Source organism: Salmo salar, chromosome 23 (assembly GCF_965601325.2).
Source record: "Salmo salar chromosome 23, fSalSal1, whole genome shotgun sequence".
NCBI classification, from domain to species: Eukaryota; Metazoa; Chordata; class Actinopteri; order Salmoniformes; family Salmonidae; genus Salmo; species Salmo salar.
The window spans coordinates 10,005,001-10,023,268 of NC_138313.1; the positions used below are offsets into that span (position 1 = coordinate 10,005,001).

Below are 18,268 nucleotides of genomic sequence, written 5' to 3' on the forward strand. Positions count from 1 at the left end.
ACAGCTCAGATACCTCTGCAGACTACAGCCATTACAGCCAGGCATACTCACAGGTAACAAACACAGGCACACACACACAAACTGTTGAGCCCGGCACAGTAAAGTCTTCCACGCTTCCTGATAGGGACAAGTTGTTTCTGCACGTCCTCATAAATCTGTCATGTGTTAGAGAGATGGAGAAAGAGGGAGAGAGAAAGAGAGAGAAAGAGAGAGGGGTGGGTTGCGGTGGAGAGGGAGGTGAAAAGATGAGAGTTATGTAGAGAGAAAGGAAGAATAAGAAAGAGGTGGAGAGAGAGAGAGAGAGAGAAACAGAGTGAGAGATGGAGAGAGAGGGCCAGAGAGAGGCTGAATAGTTGAGTGTATATTCTGTTCCATCTGGCGCTCTACTCCCTCGCACTGCAACACCATATAGAGCCATAGAGATGTCTCTCTCTCTCTCTCCTCTTTCTCTCTCCTCTCTCTCGCTCTCTCCTCTTTCTCTCTCCTCTCTCTCTCTCTCTCGCGCTCTCCTCTCTCTCTCTCTCTCTCGCGCTCTCTCTCTCATCTCTCTCCTCTCTCTCTCTCGCGCTCTCTCTCTCTCGCTCATCTCTCTCCTCTCTCTCTCTCGCGCTCTCTCTCTCTCGCTCATCTCTCTCTCTCTCTCGCGCTCTCTCTCCCGCTCATCTCTCTCTCTCTCTCGCTCATCTCTCTCTCTCTCTCTCTCTCTCTCTCGCTCATCTCTCTCTCTCTCTCTCTCTCTCATCTCTCACTCATCTCTCACTCTCTCATCTACCACCCTCTACTCAAATCAAATCCAAACAAGCTTTAATGGAAATGAGTAATCCAGTGTTACCAAAACAACATGCAGCACACTACACAACTACAGCTACCATACTATTACTGTGTGTGTGTGTAATAATGTAATGTTGGTGTGATGGTGTCATAGGAGGCCATTCAGCAGTGGTACCAGCACTACCAAGCACAAGCCCAGAGCTACAGCACCGCCCCCCAGGAGAGCCAAGCTGTGGACTACGCCAAGGAGCACACACAGGTGCATTTACCGTCTGCTCAGTTACACTCCATCATGTGTTCACTGATTTTGGGACAGAATCATAACAAACGGATATGTGGACCGAAGCGACATGGAGGGCAGGACACCGTATACTGTAAAGCAAGGTGGGGAGGAAGTAGTTCAGCTTTATACAAGCACACGCACACACACACACCGTGGCCGGCCCCTCGCGGTCACGACATAGAGATGTGGGATCAAACTGTGAAGACGTCGGCGTGACGACGCCGTCTCTGGCGCGACGACGCCGTCTCTGGCGCGCGTAGTCACACACGTCTCCCCTAATGTCATCAAATACGAAACGTTACCCTTCAGGGAAAACTATCACCTTCCTCTTCTGTCTCCTTTGTGTCTTAAAAGTGTGTGTGTGTGTGTGTGTCTGAAAAGCCTGTGTGTTTGTGTCTTAAAAGCCTGTATGTGTGCGCGTGTGTGTGTGTGTGTGTCTGAAAAGCCTGCGTGTGTGTGTGTCTTAAAAGCCTGTATGTGTGTGTGTGTGTGTGTGTCTAAAAAGCCTGTGTGTGTGTGTCTTAAAAGCCTGTATGTGTGTGTGCGTGTGTGTAACATTATCTGTGTTGTGTCCAAGCAGCAGCAGGCGGCGGCGGTGGCAGCACCGCCCTATGGGGATTACAGCTCCTACATGCAGGCTGTCAGTCAGTACTATTCTCAGCCTCCCGTGACCCAGCCACCTCCCCAGGCTTACCAGAACAGAGACCCTACCAAGGTACACTACTGTGCACTACGTCACTGTTAGTCCAGAGTGTCGTTGTCCTTCAGGGCACACAATCCCATGCCGAGCCTCCGTCTCCTTTGTGTCTTAAAGGTGTGTGTGTCTGTCTGAAAAGCCTGTGTGTTTGTGTCTTAAAAGCCTCCCCTGGTCGACACCTCCAATCCAATGTCCTCGACAGTGTATAACCCCAGTCTACCCTCTCTATGCACAAGGCTACGTCATTACACACCCCTTCCTTCTCTAGATGTGGTATAGCCTTGATGTAATATACATTACCGTCAGCACTTAACCTGTAGCTTGGACCACATGTCCCAGGTTACATCTAACGCTGTCCCATCCCTGCTACGTCTATAACCCAGCTCACACTATATCCCATCCCTGCTACGTCTATAACCCAGCTCACACTATATCCCATCCCTGCTACGTCTATAACCCAGCTCACACTATACCCCATCCCTGCTACGTCTATAACCCAGCTCACACTATATCCCATCCCTGCTACGTCTATAACCCAGCTCACACTATATCCCATCCCTGCTACGTCTATAACCCAGCTCACACTATATCCCATCCCTGCTACGTCTATAACCCAGCTCACACTATATCCCATCCTTGCCACGTCTCTCTCTGGTTAACTGTAGTGACCTCCACTCGCCCACCTTAGCTGCTCCTTCCTATCCCCCCTCACTCTGCCCCCTTCCTATCCCCCCTCCCTGAGTCTATCCCCCCTCACTCTGCCCCCTTCCTATCCCCCCTCCCTGAGTCTATCCCCCCTCACTCTGCCCCCTTCCTATCCCCCCTCCCTGAGTCTATCCCCCCTCACTCTGCCCCCTTCCTATCCCCCCTCCCTGAGTCTATCCCCCCTCACTCTGCCCCCTTCCTATCCCCCCTCCCTGAGTCTATCCCCCCTCACTCTGCCCCCTTCCTATCCCCCCTCCCTGAGTCTATCCCCCCTCACTCTGCCCCCTTCCTATCCCCCCTCCCTGAGTCTATCCCCCCTCACTCTGCCCCCTTCCTATCCCCCCTCCCTGAGTCTATCCCCCCTCACTCTGCCCCCTTCCTATCCCCCCTCCCTGAGTCTATCCCCCCTCACTCTGCCCCCTTCCTATCCCCCGTCCCTGAGTCTATCCCCCCTCACTCTGCCCCCTTCCTATCCCCCCGTGGGCTGTAATTCATCCGAGTAGTATGTTAGTGAGCCACTGGTGTGGAAGGCCTGTGCTCTTTAGATGCTGGTGTGTTTATTTGGAGATGATGACACTCCCTACCCTAACCCAGGACATGGATATCCTGCTGGGAGAAGCTGTCCTTCCACACCAGAGTAGGTGTCGCGTCACAGGCGGTGTCAAAGAGTGTTGCTGCTATCGGTGTGTGAAATAACAGGAGGTGGATGCAAATAAGCCCCTGTGTGAGTTTCTCTGTGCGGTCAGTAACTATGTGTGTGTGTGTTTCTCTCTCTCTCTCTCTCGTTCTCTCTCTCTCCCTCTCTCTCCCCCTCCTAGGAGGCTGACGTGTGTAAGCCGCTGGGTGTGTCTCTACATGCGGTCAGTAACAGCGGTGCCCAGTCGGTGCTGCCAGCCTACAGCTCCATCCCTATGATGCCAGGCTTCATGGCCGTGCCACCTCCCTCTACACACACACACACCCCCAGCCCTGTCCCACACACTCAGAGTGCCCACGCCCAAGCGGCCAGCGAATGGAACCAGTATTACTATGTAAGTCGCATGAGGGGGATTTTATTCCAGATTTGTTTTGTTAGAGAGACAGACATCATTATGGCCAGACTCCAGTATGGAAGTGAGAGAATCAATGCAACTGCTATATTCAAACCTCTACAACTGGGTTGTCCCACCAATTTAGGTTCCTTTTTCAGTGTCCCTGTAACTGAAAACTCTAAATTATACTGTCATTTTTTAAATATTATCAACAGTAAAATACTCTGAAACGTTTTACTGTAGCACACTGTAAATGGTGGTGCATTGTGGGAATATGTTGGGGCACCAAAAATCTATTTGACCAGTAGTGGGTGCATGGTATTGTTGTTTCTGGCTCATCATTTTGTTTTGAGGCATGCCTTGTAAGAGGCTATATTTGTTGCACACGGAAGTGAGAATACTCTACCAATTTAACTGTTATGTGGTTATAGAGCCCCGTCAATTTCTAATGTCTAGGGGACAGATTGGACTAGCAGCAAGTCTTAAACGTTAAATGGATGAGAATTTTGCCCTGTATTCATTCGCTGCTAGTTTGTAAGCCTTTGTTAAGGCCTCTAGAAGTGGAAGTGATATAAAACACCTCCCCTCAGCGAATTTACAGCAGTGTACTGTCATTACATAGTACTTGCTTTGATACCGTATTTATATTACAGTAGGTGTACTGTAATATGAAATACAGAATTTTACTTGCCACTGAGCTGACTTTAAGCTACTGTCAAATTCACGGTAACCCCTTTACAGTGCAGTGTAACTTGGTTTGTAACATTCTGCTATAAAGAGTAAATGTTTAACTTAATAAAAAAAAAAAAAAGTTTTCTCATCTCAAGAGGTTAAATAAACAAATTGCCATAGTGAGTGCATAATAAGTGGCGAATAAAGTAACAGGGTTGACCATAACAGAGTGGACTGTAACAGGGTTGACCATAACAGAGTGGACTGTAACAGGGTTGACCATAACAGAGTTGATGATTTCATCTTAAATCAACCATAAATCCCCTTGTGACAGGAATGGAAGCGTGTTGAGTGTAAAAGCGAGGAGCAATTGAATGCAAGCTTCATTTAAAAAAAAAAGAAGTAAATTGTGAAAACAATTCTAGCCTGTCTATCTGTGGGTAACAGGGTTGATGTGATATGCTCAACCTGCTCAGTTTTCCACCACAAAACACCAGAAAATCACCAAAAAGAGCAGAACCAGCTCACCTGCTTTCACACTGATTTAACTGTTAGATGTTCAATGTTTGTTTTGAAAAAATATTTCAAAAGGAAATGTTTCACCATATTAAAATGACAATTCAGTTCACGTAACAGGAATGACCTTAAAATGAGGGACAGTTTTTGTTTCTACCTTGTTTTTAAAATAATCACATGAAATAAATCATCTTCAAAAAGAAACAATAACTAGGGTTTTACAATGATGGCGACAACTGGAGAAATTGCGGGGTTAAGTGGTATAAAATGTTCTCAGACGTCACAGAGGATGCGCAAGGGGACATGTCGAAATGCAGAATTTGGGCACTTTAGAAAGTCTTTACTCATATAAAAAAAATCTGATTTATAGAAATGTCTATGTGGTCTATGTTAAAGGGCACACCGTTTATCATAATGGGCTTTTAAAATGTGTGTGCAATTTCTACTTAAAATATCAAAGGGACGCAAAAAGCACTTATTTCGTGGAAAGACCCAACAATATAAAGTTATTTAGAAGAAGCAGTCGTAGTCTAGAGTCAGTACTATGCTTAGTACTTACACTACATGAGCAAAAGTATGTGGACATGTCAAACATTTCATTCCAAAATCATGGGCATTATTATGTTGGTCTCCCCTTTGCTGCTATAACAGCCTCCACTATTCTGGGAAGGCTTTCCACTAGATGTTGGAACATTGCTGCGGAGACTTGCTTCCAATTCAGCCTTAGTCCAATGAGCATTAGTGAGGTTGGGCGATTAGTCCTGGCTCACAGTCGTAGTCTGCATTCCAATTCATCCCAAAGGTGTTCGATGGGGTTGAGGTCAGGGCTCTGTGTGGGCCAGTCAAGTTCTTCCACATTGATCTCGACAAACCATTTCTGTATGGACCTCGCTTTGTGCACAGGGGCATTCTCATGCTTAAACAGGAAAGGGCCTTCCCCAAACTGTTGCCACAAAATTGAAAGCACAGAATCGTCTAAAATACCATTGGATGCTGTAGCATTAAGATTTCCCTTCACTGGAACTAAGGGGCCTAGCCTGAACCATGAAAAACAGCCCCAGACCATTATTCCTCCTCCACCAAACAGTTGGCACTATGCATTTGGGCAGGTAGCGATCTCCTGGCATCTGCTAAACCAAGATTTGTCCAATAAGTGTGATTCATCACTCTAGAGAACGTTTCCACTGCCCCAGAGTCCAATGGTAGCGAGCTTTACACCACTCTAGCCGGCGCTTGGCAATGTGCATGGGGATCTTAGGCTTGTGTTCGGCTGCTCGGCCATGGAAACCCATTTCATAAAGCTCCTGACGAACAGTTCTTGTGCTGACGTTGCTTCCAGAGGCAGTTTGTAACTCGGTAGTGAGTGTTGCAACTGAGGACAGACGACTTTTGCATGCTACGCTCTTCAGCACACGGCTGACCCGTTTCTATGAGCTTGTGTGAACCTACCACTTGCTCCTAGAAGTTTCCACTTCACAATAACAGCACTTACAGTTGACCGGTGCAGCTCTAGCAGGGCAAAAATGTAACGAACTGACTTGATGGAAAGGTGGCATCCTATGACTGTGCCACGCTGAAAGTCACTGAGCTCTTCAGTAAGGCCATTCTCCTGCCAATGTTTGTCTATGGAGATTGCATGGCTGTGTGCTAGATTTTATACACCTGTCAGCAATTGGTGTGGCTGAAATAGCCGAATCCACTAATTTGAAGGGTTGTCCACATACTTGTGTGTATATATAGTGTATTAAATGTTACTAGATGCATTTTCCTTGCAGGCTGTACTAGTAGTATGAGTGCGAGGCGCCAGCCCAACTTCCTGAGTGTGTGAAGTGTGAGAGGAGGGGGAGAAGGACATTAGGAGAAAAGCTGAGCTGAGCAGACAGCCTAGTGGGAGGATTTACCCAGTCACTTGAGCTGAACTCTTGTCTCTTAAAATACTGACTTAAAATAATACTCTATTTTGTACAGACACACTGTCCACCAACTCCTCCCGTCTCAATCTCTCCCCTCCTCTTCCCCTCTCACTACCAGCGAAGATGCAAACACTGGGGACTCAGGTAGTGAGATCAGACCAGAAATGGGACACATACCCGAAGTCTGGGTGTAGTCTGTCTCAACCACATACTGTGCTCAGGGGACTGAAGTAGATGGGACGGTATATGTACATGCAGTCAGGTCTGGGGTTGGGATGGTATATGTACATGCAGTCAGGTCTGGGGTTGGGACGGTATATGTACATGCAGTCATGTCTGGGGTTGGGACGGTATATGTACATGCAGTCAGGTCTGGGGTTGGGACGGTATATGTACATGCAGTCATGTCTGGGGTTGGGACGGTATATGTACATGCAGTCATGTCTGGGGTTGGGACGGTATATGTACATGCAGTCAGGTCTGGGGTTGGGATGGTATATGTACATGCAGTCATGTCTGGGGTTGGGACGGTATATGTACATGCAGTCAGGTCTGGGGTTGGGATGGTATATGTACATGCAGTCAGGTCTGGGGTTGGGATGGTATATGTACATGCAGTCAGGTCTGGGGTTGGGACGGTATATGGAGGTTTAGCGAGGGGTCTGGATCTTACAGTAAGTGGCGGTGTTTACTTCGTCTCTCAATCTCTCTCCACCCTTCAATCTCATATCGTCCTCTCTCTCTCTCTCCGTTTCCTCTCTCGCTGTCTCTCAGAATCAGGCTCGGGGGCAGAAGCGGGAGTACCCTCACTTGGCGGTGCAGAATATGACATCAGAGGGCGTGTATGTGGGGCAGCACTCCCAGGGGCTGGGGGGGCAGTACGCTGACTACTTCAAGAAGAAGAGGATCTAGAGATGACCTATGACCCCCGGCCTCCCTCTCTCTGACCTCCTGCACCCTAACTCCTAACCCCTACAGTACATACACACAGTCTCGGGTTTAGTGTTGTACGACGTTGGTAAACACACACACCGTTATGTCGCTTTTGTCCTTTTTCAAGCCTTAATTCTGAACTATTACTCTCTTCTCAGTTGATGTGTAAATGTTTATTGACTAATAATCTGTACATGGTTTGTAATGTATATATGAGCTGCTTTTGTATTTTATGGCCAATCAGTCAGTCTGCCAGTCTGCCTTGTTGAAGGCCAGTCACTGTGTAGTCGGGTTTCTCTCTCTCTCTGTTTCTATCTTTCTGTGTACTTTTTCTTCAAATGGGGGAAACTGTACAGCGTTGCACACAGAGTTGCTTTGATGCCTTCCTGTAACTGACGTGTTCTTCTCTTCCTCGGTGTCTTTCTCTTATTCTGACTGCCTCAGTGTCTCTTTTTATCTCTCTTCGCGGAGACCTTGACTTGGCGCGCGCGCGTGTGCGTGCGTATTTGTTGTGCCGTGCTGTAAGCGTAGGAGTGATCAGCCATTCCCAGGGTACAAGGCGGCGGGGCTACCCTGGAAACTCAGAGACACAGGAAGGAGGACATCCAATCACTGCTCTTAACCTTTAACAATGGACACTAACCCTAACGTAGCAGGTGTAAAAGAAACGGCTGAAACTAGATCCTCTACATCCTGGTCTTGACGAGAAGAAGGGAAAAAAACTGTCGGGGGAGGTTCTCTTCTGCACTGTTCAACCAATCCAGTAAATGTGGAGGAGGAGTTAAGATGGGGTGTTTCTCAGGTGTCGCCTTGTTAACATGCAAAAGTGGAACTCCCGGCTCTCTTTCCACTTCCCCTGAAAACCGGAACATCCGTTTTGTTGGGGACTCGGCCGATGCTAATGGACACTTACAAAGGCTGGGCTGGTCTACTAGCAAATCAATGGACACCTAAACTCAGTATCTTATAGCCATTAGAATAGTCACCGAGTGGACACTTCTTTGTGCCCATATAGCTATGTATTATAACTTGCTTGTGGGTGGACACTTCCTAGGCCTTCTTATGGCCCTGTGTTTGTGATCGCTACAGGTTTGAAACCTTCCTGTTTATAATGGCTGTTGTTTTCTGTAGGGGCCATGGAAGAGTGGCTCAGTCACTAAACGCAATAAGGTACGCAGGAGGTCTCCCCAGGTTTTCCCAGGTTCTTCTCTTTTCCAGCTGTTTTTTTGTTGTTTTTAATGCGGTGGACTTTTCAGGACGGGAAGGGCTCTGGAGACACAAATAAACCAACCGACACTTTAATACCGCTTCATAAGCTGCCATTAGAAATGAACCAGAAAACAGAACGATTCAGGAGAGTAGCCATGTTGAATTATCTCAGAGATGTTGTGGACTCCAGGGTTGGAGTCAATTCTATTTTGAGTCAGTCAATTCAGGAATTAAAAATCCAGAAGTTTATGTAATAATAATAAATCAGCAATTTACATCAAGCAATGAATCTAATTTCAATTCATCCCCTTAAGATTCATGTGGTACAGTGCAAGTGAAAAGGCCCCGAACCCAATCCTGGTGATCTGACAGAGTGGGTGCTAGGGGTATGAAGGCCCCAGGAAAGGGCATGGATGAGGGCTAAGTGTTGGCACAGGTATTCAGCCTGAGACCCAGGCAATAACAACAACTACTGCACTAACAAATATCACAATGCCAACATGAGGGCATTACCTCTCTGTGTAGTCTGCTATAATAAATCTAATCTGCCAGTCTCTTGATTTCTCTCTTTTCACCTTTCTTCCTGTCCTTTTCTCTCTTTCTCTGCTACCTACCCTCTAATCTGTCTGTTTTCATCCTCCACTCTTGACTTGAAGAGGCTGCGTTCTCCTGTGTCACGTGACTTGATTTGAAGCGCTGATGTGTTTTAGTGCTGTCATATATCCTCATGCTCTCAACGGGCGAAGCATCTCGAAATGGTATTAGTGTGTGACTGTACATTATTTAAACCCTTTCAATGCTGTTACACTGGCTTAGAGCCACATTTTTATTTTCACTGTGTGTGTGCACGTGCGTGTCTGTGTGAACTGCCCAGTAGAACTTGGTGTTTCCAGCCAGCTGATTGCTCTCTCCCACCAAGCAATGCTTAGAAGTGTGTGTGTGTAGCTTCTTTATTTCGTGTGTGTGTGTGTGTGTGTGTGTGCGTGAGAGAGACCATAGGAGTCCGTCTCTCTGTCAGTGGCTGTAAAAGGCAGACCCAGGCAGTAAATAATGTCTGTCTGCCACGTATTCAGGCACTTTAGGCCAGTCTGTTGTTTTTAATAGTGTTTTGGTGATTGTATTAGCTTTTCTCTGCAGTCTCCCCCCACTCTGTAATTACCGCGTGTGCCACAGTGCTATGCAGAGCTCTGTGTGTGAGAGTGATTTTGACCTGCACATTTCCCCCCCTTTGCCTATAGCAGGTCCATAGGTTTTTATAGTTATTCAGTCTAGTCTAGTCTGTGCTTTTTGTGTGTGTGTGTGTCTGGATGAGTGTGTGTGCGTTAATAACCTGCTTTTGGCAGGTATGAGGGGAACAGACAACAGCGAGGGAGAGAAAGAGAGGAGAGAGGGACAGAGAGGGAAAAACAGCTCCTGCTGCTAGCTCAGCCTGCGTTTATTGGCACTGTCGTTCCATTTTAATTCCTCTCTTTCTCTCTGGTCGGTCTCTGGCTGGTGTGTGTGTGTGTGTGTGTGTGTGTGTGTGTGTGTGTGTGTGTGTGTGTGTGTGTCCAGAATTGAGCTGAGGGCTCCTACGGTAGGCTTCAGGACAGGTCTGTTACCATTTTAATAATAGGGCTGATAATCACAGCACAGTTACCTCTGCAGGACATCTCTCTGTCTGTCTCCTTTAGGAAGTATTCCTATAGTCTTGCATATACACTGTATGATGTGCCAGTTCAAAAGAAATCCCGGATTTGAGGGGGGAAATTAATAATCAGCAGTGTAACTGGCCTCAAGGGCCAGAACTGAGCATTTCTTGTCTTGAGTGCTTTTAGCTTTGCTAGAACTAGAGACCTGACCAGAGGTTGCAGTTATGGAGTCTCCCATATATATATTTATCTGTTGTGCCTATCTCTGCATGTTGCCAACCAGGCGTATCGTTATATTGATTGTAAACAAGATTCTTTACCCCTGAACTACTCAGTCAGTGTTGTAGGAGAAACAGTTTAATTGACCTGTCTGTAGGCACGGCGCATAGCGGTGACACAAGTGTTGGTACTACACTGGGTGAGCCTGCACCTAGGGTACTGACCCATATGAACTGTGTGTGTGTGTGTGTGTGTGTGACCACAAAGCTTTGCAATACTGAAGTCTTTTAAGACTGAACAGAACATTTAAAAAGCTGTAGACATAGATTGGGTGTGCTTTTTGCTTTGTACGGTTTTCTTTGAAAGTATGTGTATTTTTTCTGACCTAAAATCTCTACTGTAGATTTTGCAATATTTTATATCACAACTACATTGATATTGCTTTACTGTGAATAACTTATTTCTAGAAGCAATTGAATTTTAGCATGCATATTTACTGCTTTAATCTAGAAGAAACTCTAGTTAATATTGCATCAGACTTTAGGAATTTGACACACCGAACATATTTTTTTTTTTGGGGGGGGGAGATTTTATTCATTTATATTGTGCATTTATTTATTGTCTTATTCCTCTGAAAAATATATTTGTTTTCTCTCCTTTATGAGCAAAAAGAATTGTCTTTTACATTCCAGAATAAACATACTGAAAAAAATAAAAAATGGCTCTCTCATTCACTGGCTCCCTATCTGAGAGCACACATTGTCTGTCCCTAGTTTAAAACCATAGAAATATAATGGATAGAACTCACCCCTATTTCAATAACCTGTTGATTGTTTCAAAGTAAAGCATCTGCTTTACACACATTACCGAAAACTTTGGATGCCTCTTCCCGATAGAAAAAAAAGCTTACGTTCTTATCAGTATCACCTTTTCCCATTGTAACGAGTGCTACTGTTTGTGTCTGTATACTGTAAAGATACCTGTAAGTGGAGTAGGCCATGTTGGATGGGTCACATTCATTTCATGAAATATATATGTTCCGCTAATTTCTATTTCTGTGGTTTTACCTGTTAACTGGTCTTTAATCAGACCTTTTTATAGGCTCTTCTTTCATGCTGACCACACAGTTTGCGTTACGTGCACGTGCACGAGCATTGCAAAATAAATATAATAATTTCATCCAAACTGCTCACACGCGTCAACAAGCGTCTAGCCACAAACTCAAATAGAACTTGGTTCTATTTGACGCATGACACGATGAAAGTCCCGCCTCTCCCATCTTCTCATTGGTTTTTAGAAGCATACGGTGCATTCGGAAAGTATTCAGACCCCTTTACTTTTTTCAAAATGTTGTTACGTTACAACCTTATTCTAAAATTGATAAAATTACATTGTTTTCCTCATCAATCTACACACAATACCTCATAATGTCAAAGTGAAAACAAGTTTTTAGAAATGTCTGCAAATTTATAAAAAACAGAAATACCTTATTTATATAAGTATTCAAACCCTTTGCTATGAGATTCGAAATTGAGCTCAGGTGTATCCTGTTTCCATTGATCGTCCTTGATGTTTCTACAACTGGGAGTCCACCTGTGGTAAATTCAATTAATTGGACATGATTTGGAAAGGCACACACCTGTCTATATAAGGTCCCACAGTTGACAGTGCATGTCAGAGCAAAAACCAAGGCATGAGGTCGAAGGAATTGTCCATAGAGCTCCGAGACAGGATTGTGTCGAGGCACAGATCTGAAGAAGGGTACCAAAAAAAGGCCTCCATCATTCATAAATGGAAGAAGTTTGGAACCACCAAGACTTCTTAGAGCTGGCCGCCTGGTCAAACAGCAATCGGGGGAGAAGGGCCTAGGTCAAGGAGGTGACCAAGACCCTGATCGTCACTCTTAAGGAGCGCCAGTTCCTCTGTAGAGATGGGAGAACCTTCCAGAAGGACAACCATCTCTGAAGCACTCCACCAATCAGGCCTTTATGGTAGAGTGGCCAGATGGAAGTCACTCCTCAGTAAAAGGCACATGACAGCCCGCTTGGAGTTTGCCAAAAGGCACCTAAAGACTCTCAGACCATGAGAAACAAGATTCTCTGGTCTGATGAAACCAAGATTGAACTCTTTGGCCTGAATGCCATGCGGCAAGTCTGGAAGAAACCTGGCACGTTCACTACGGTGAAGCATGGTGGTGGCAGCATCATGCTGTGGGGATGTTTTTTAGCAGCAGGGAGTGGGAGACTAGTCAGGATCGAGGGAAAGATGAACGGAGCAAAGTACAGAGATATCTTGATGAAACAATGCTCTGGGGCGCTCAGGACCTCAGACTGGACGAAGGTTCACCTCCCAACAGGACAACGACCCTAAGCACACAGCCAAGACAACGCAGGAGTGGCTTCAGGACAAGTCTCTGAATGTCCTTGAGTGGCCCAGCCAGAGCCCGGACTTGAACCTCATCGATCATCTCTGGAGAGACCTGAAAATAGATGTGCAGCAACGCTCCCCATCCAACCTGACAGAGCTTGAAAGGATCTGCAGAGAAGAATGTGAGAAACTCCCCAAATACAGGTGCGCCAAGCTTGTAGTGTCATACCCAAGAAGACTCGAGTCTGTAATCGCTGCCAAATGTGCTTCAACAAAGTACCGAGGAAAGGGTCTGAATACTTATGTAAATGTGATTTCAGCTTTTTATTTTTAATAACTTTGCTAAAATGTATTAACTTTTTTTTGCTTTGTCATTATGGGGTATTGTGTGTGGATTGATGGGGGGAAAAAACAATTTCATTCATTTTAGAATCAGGCTATAACGTAACAAAACGTGGAAAATGTCAAGGGGTCTGAATACTTCCCGAATGCACTGTATACCCAGCTGGGTGATTGAAAGCTGAACTGAGTTGGTGGTGGTAATGCACCTTAAAGTTAGTTGCCAACCGCCATATAAAGTCCATAGAAGATGAATAGGAAGAATAAGACGAAGACTGAAGGAGAGATTACCAGAAACAAACTAAATTTCCCATTTTATCTGTGGATTAATTGTCAGAGTAGAGAACACACGATTTTGTGTGACTCAAAATGGGCCAAAATTCTACAAAGTTCCAGGGAAGAAAAAAGGACCTTGTGCATTTCAGTAAAATAACAACTGTTTATATCCCAGCAAGCTAGCTAGCTAAATGTCCATAAATGTTTCGACCTGTCCCTAAATTAATATAGTTGGTTCAGAGTTCGTTTTGATATTTTAACCTGCGGATGGACAAAAATCAACAATGCGCGCTAGGGCACACACACACATGCCCGGTGCAGTCAGCATGTTTCTCTTTTGTCTCCTTCCTTCTGTCCATCCACACACACACAATCTGTCATTCTGTAGAATAAAAATTAAAAAAAATTCAATAAATGACAAATGCAATATCTGACATACACATTATGGCTATACTTAAGAAGCTGTTTAGAAATCTGAGCAGAAGTACAGTAAAGTTTGGGATTAAAATATGTAACGCTATACTGCCCTCAAGTGTCCCTCACAGGTATAACATGTTCCACTAATTCTATTTCTGTGGTTTTACCTGTTAACTGACCTCAAATCAGATTGTTTATAGGCTCTTCTTTTATGCTGACCCCACCATGAGCGTTGAAAAATAAATGTACACGTGTTATTCAATCATTTCATCCAACAACAACAGAACGTGGAACATCGCATGATGGAAGAAACACCAGAGAAAGTTCTTCGGCTGGTTCTAGTTCCGAGGTGGTTCCAGAGTGTTCCATCCAGGGTTCTGTGTTTTAAAGAGGAGCTGCAACAGGTTTGGTCTTAAAAAGGGGAGGTGCAGCTGTCTGGGCTTGACTGATACTGTCATCACCCATCTATTTCTCCCTAATGCAATCCAACCCACTGCTACAGTATACTGTATCCCACACATCTTTCACCACTCCCAGAGAGGTGGCTTGGATCCATGCAGTCCCTGGATCCACCAGTCCTGGTCACTTAAATACATGTGGTTGGCTTTTTCACAGTGTCATCTTCACAGTGGCCGCAGCAATCCTTCACAAAGGAGCTCACATATACCATGATCCTTCACAGAGAAAAGGTCTATCTTACACAGGTCCAACTGAGGACCTCTCTCCCTCTCTGGGTATAATGATTATGATACAAGTCCATACACACAGTACATACTGCATGAGGCAATATGAAAAAGGCGGAGCTGATGCGCTCTAATAAAAAGGTGAAAGGTCACACTGCGGTAGCTCCCAGGTGGCATATCAGCCGACGGACGGCTCAGTGGTTGGCTAGTGGGCTCATTCATCTGTCAACGTGACTGGGGTCAGTGTCACATACAGTGAGGGGTCATAGCTACGTGTTGATGTGTTTCATTCTATACGCTATGTCTGTATTCATCCATATATTATGTGATCTATAGTATAGCATCTAAAAAATTAAAGTGAAAATATAGAGGAAGTCAGCGACAGTGTGAAATAAAGTGTCGTGTAGCACTGATTCCGATACATGTGGGTTTTTAGTCCAGGTCACCATAGTCTGTGACCCTTGACCTTTCACTCTTTACTCCTGAGATTGTCTGTGTGATAGGTAAGGCGTGTCGGTGGTTGCCATGTTTTACAGGCTGCTGTTGGTGAGCATGCGGGTGAACTCATCAATGAGACTCTTGAAAGTGATCCTTCTGGCGGGGGTGTTCTCCCAGCACTTCCTCATCAGCTCATACACCTGCAAAAACACAGAGAAAAGAATCATTATTACTCTAACATCAGCTCGTACACTTTCAACACACACACACACAGTCAGATTACACACAAAGATTTCTAGTCATGCAATTTCTAGTATTGCCGAATTCCTTTCGGGCTCTATTCAGTACGTATCGTGGAAGTTCAGCATTACAGCGTGATTGAAATTTAAAGGCAATGTTCCCACGTTAGCGGAGACTGCATTCACATTAAACGCTACATGTCAGCTCAATAGGAAATGAACTTCAACTGTAAATTGCGCAAACTGGATTGAATAGAGCCCTTAGTCTTACGATATCAATGTAAAAAGAGCACTTTTCTAGCTCCATGAATTACTGAAAAGAAATGATCTCTGAGGATAGTAAAATTGAGTGACATATTGAGGAGAGAGAGAGAGCATATTGTGAGTGGTGGGGTGACTAAACACCGGTAGGTAGCCACAGGGCCTTCGGAAAGTATTCAGACCCATAGATTTCCCCCCCCCCACATTTTGTTACATTACAGCCTTACTCTAAAATCGATTATATAAACAAAAAAGAAACTCAGCAATCTACACACAATACCCCATAATGACAAAGCGCAAGAGGTTTTTAGAAATTTTTGCAAATATATTAAACAGAAAAAACATACCATATTTACATAAGTATTCAGACCCTTTGCTATGAGATTCAAAATTGAGCTCAGGTGCATCCTGTTTCTATTGATCATCATCGAGATGTTTCTACAACTTGATTAGAGTCCAGCTGTGGTAAATTCAATTGACTGGACATGATTTGGAAAGGCACACACCTGTCTGTATAAGGTACCACAGTTGACAGTGCATGTCAGAACAATAACCAAGCCATGAAGCAGAAGGAATTGTCCATAGAGCTCAGAGACAGAATTGTGTAGAAGCAGGAAACCTGGAACCATCCCTACGGTGAAGCACAATGGTGGCAGCATCATGCTGTGAGGATATTTTCAGGGGCAGGGACTGGGAAACCAGTCAGGATCGAGGCAAAGGTGAACAGAGCAAAACCTATTCCCCTTCAGGAGACTGAAAAGATTTGGCATGGGTCCTCAGATCCGCAAAAGGTTCAACAGCTGCACAATCGAGAGCATCCTGACTGGTTGCATCACTGCCTGGTATGGCAACTACTCGGCCTCCGACCGCAAGGCACTACAGAGGGTAGTGCGAAAGGCCCAGTAAATCACTGGGGCCAAGCTTCCTGCCATCCAGGACCTCGATACCAGGCGGTGTCATAGTAAGGCCATAAAATGTGTCAAATACTCCAGCCACCCTAGTCATAGACTGCTCTCTCTGCTACCGCACAGCAAGCAATACCGGAGCGCCAAGTCTAGGTCCAAGAGACTTCTAAACAGCTTCCACCCCCAAGACATAAGACTCCTGAACATCTAATCAAATGGCTACCCAGACTATTTGCATTGTCGTCCCCCCCCCCCTTTACGCTGCTGCTACTCTGTTTATTATCTGTGCATAGTCACTTTAATAACTCTATCTACAGTTGAAGTCAGAAGTTTACATACACCTTAGCCAAATACATTTAAACTCTGTTTTTCACAATTCCTGACATTTAATCCTAGTAAAAATTCCCTGTCTTAGGTCAGTTAGGATCACCACTTTATTTTAAGAATGTGAAATGTCAGAATAATAGTAGAGAGAATTATTTATTTCAGCTTTTATTTCTTTCATCACATTGCCAGTGGGTCAAAAGTTTACATACACTCAATTAGTATTTGGTAGTATTGCCTTTAAATTGTTTAACTTGAGTCAAACGTTTTGGGTAGTCTTCCACAAGTTTCCCACAATAAGTTGGGTGAATTTTGGCCCATTCCTCCTGACAGAGCTGGTGTAACTGAGTCAGGTTTGTAGGCCTCCTTGCTCGCACACGCCTTTTCAGTTCTGCCCACAAATTTTCTATAGGATTGAGGTCAGGGCTTTGTGATGGCCAATCCAATACCTTGATTTTGTTGTTCTTAAGCCATTTTGCCACAACTTTGGAAGAATGCTTGGGGTCATTGTCCATTTGGAAGACCCATTTGCGACCAAGCTTTAACTTCCTGACTGATGTCTTGAGATGTTGCTTCAATATATCCACATAATTTTCCTCACTCATGATGCCATCTATTTTGTGCAGTGCACCAGTCCCTCCTGCAGCAAAACACCCCCACAACATGATGCTGCCACCCCCTGTGCTTCATGGTTGGGATGGTGTTCTTCGGCTTGCAAGCGTCCCCCTTTTTCCTCCAAATATAATGATGGTCGTTATGGCCAAACAGTTCTATTTTTGTTTCATCAGACCAGAAGACTGATGTGCAGTGACTGATGTGCAGTCATGTGCAGTTACAAACCGTAGTCTGGCTTTTTTATGGCGGTTTTGGAGCAGTGGCTTCTTCCTTGCTGAGCGGCCTTTCAGGTTATGTCGATATAGGACTCGTTTTACTGCGGATATAGATACTTTTGTACCTGTTTCCTCCAGCATCTTCACAAGGTCCTTGCTGTCGTTCTGGGATTGATTTGCACGTTTCGCACCAAAGTACATTCATCTCTAGGAGACAGAACGTGTCTCCTCCCTGAGCGGTATGACGGCTGCCTGGTCCCATGGTGTTTATACTTGCGTACTATTGTTTGTACAGATGAACGTGGTACCTTCAGGCATTTGGTATTGCTCCCAAGGATGAACCAGACTTGTGGAGGTCTACAATTTTTTTCTGAGGTCTTGGCTGATTTCTTTTGATTTTCCCATGATGTCAAGCAAAGAGGCACTGAGTTTGAAGGTAGGCCTTGAAATACATCCACAGGTACACCTCCAATGGACTCAAATGATGTCAATTAGCCTATCAGAAGCCATGGCATCATTTTCTGAAATTTTCCAAGCTGTTTAAAGGCACAGTCAACTTAGTGTATGTAAACTTCTGACCCACTGGAATTGTGATACAGTGAATTATAA

At 45.0% G+C, this 18,268-nt stretch overlaps 2 protein-coding genes across 5 annotated transcripts in view; one reads left to right on the forward strand and one right to left on the reverse strand.

The window, feature by feature from the left end:
- LOC106584032 (ribonucleoprotein PTB-binding 2) overlaps positions 1–11,299 on the forward strand; it is a 71,059-nt gene extending 59,760 nt beyond the window's left edge. Inside the window, exons 11-15 of one of the 4 annotated variants that reach the window (XM_014168823.3) lie at positions 1–53; positions 926–1,030; positions 1,632–1,769; positions 3,275–3,487; positions 7,363–11,299. The exon at positions 1–53 is cut by the window's left edge and continues 105 nt beyond it. In XM_014168823.3, the coding sequence (XP_014024298.2) occupies positions 1–53; positions 926–1,030; positions 1,632–1,769; positions 3,275–3,487; positions 7,363–7,500 (647 nt within the window). In that variant the 3' untranslated portion in view covers positions 7,501–11,299. The remainder of the gene's footprint in view (positions 54–925; positions 1,031–1,631; positions 1,770–3,274; positions 3,488–7,362) is intronic. The other 3 variants (XM_014168824.3, XM_014168825.3, XM_014168826.3) reach the window with 3 other exon arrangements.
- Positions 11,300–13,567: 2,268 nt separating this feature from the next.
- LOC100286690 (tyrosine-protein kinase JAK1) overlaps positions 13,568–18,268 on the reverse strand; it is a 59,870-nt gene continuing 55,169 nt past the window's right edge. Inside the window, exon 24 of the mRNA XM_014168828.3 lies at positions 13,568–15,300. Within this exon, the coding sequence (XP_014024303.1) occupies positions 15,193–15,300 (108 nt within the window). The 3' untranslated portion in view covers positions 13,568–15,192. The remainder of the gene's footprint in view (positions 15,301–18,268) is intronic.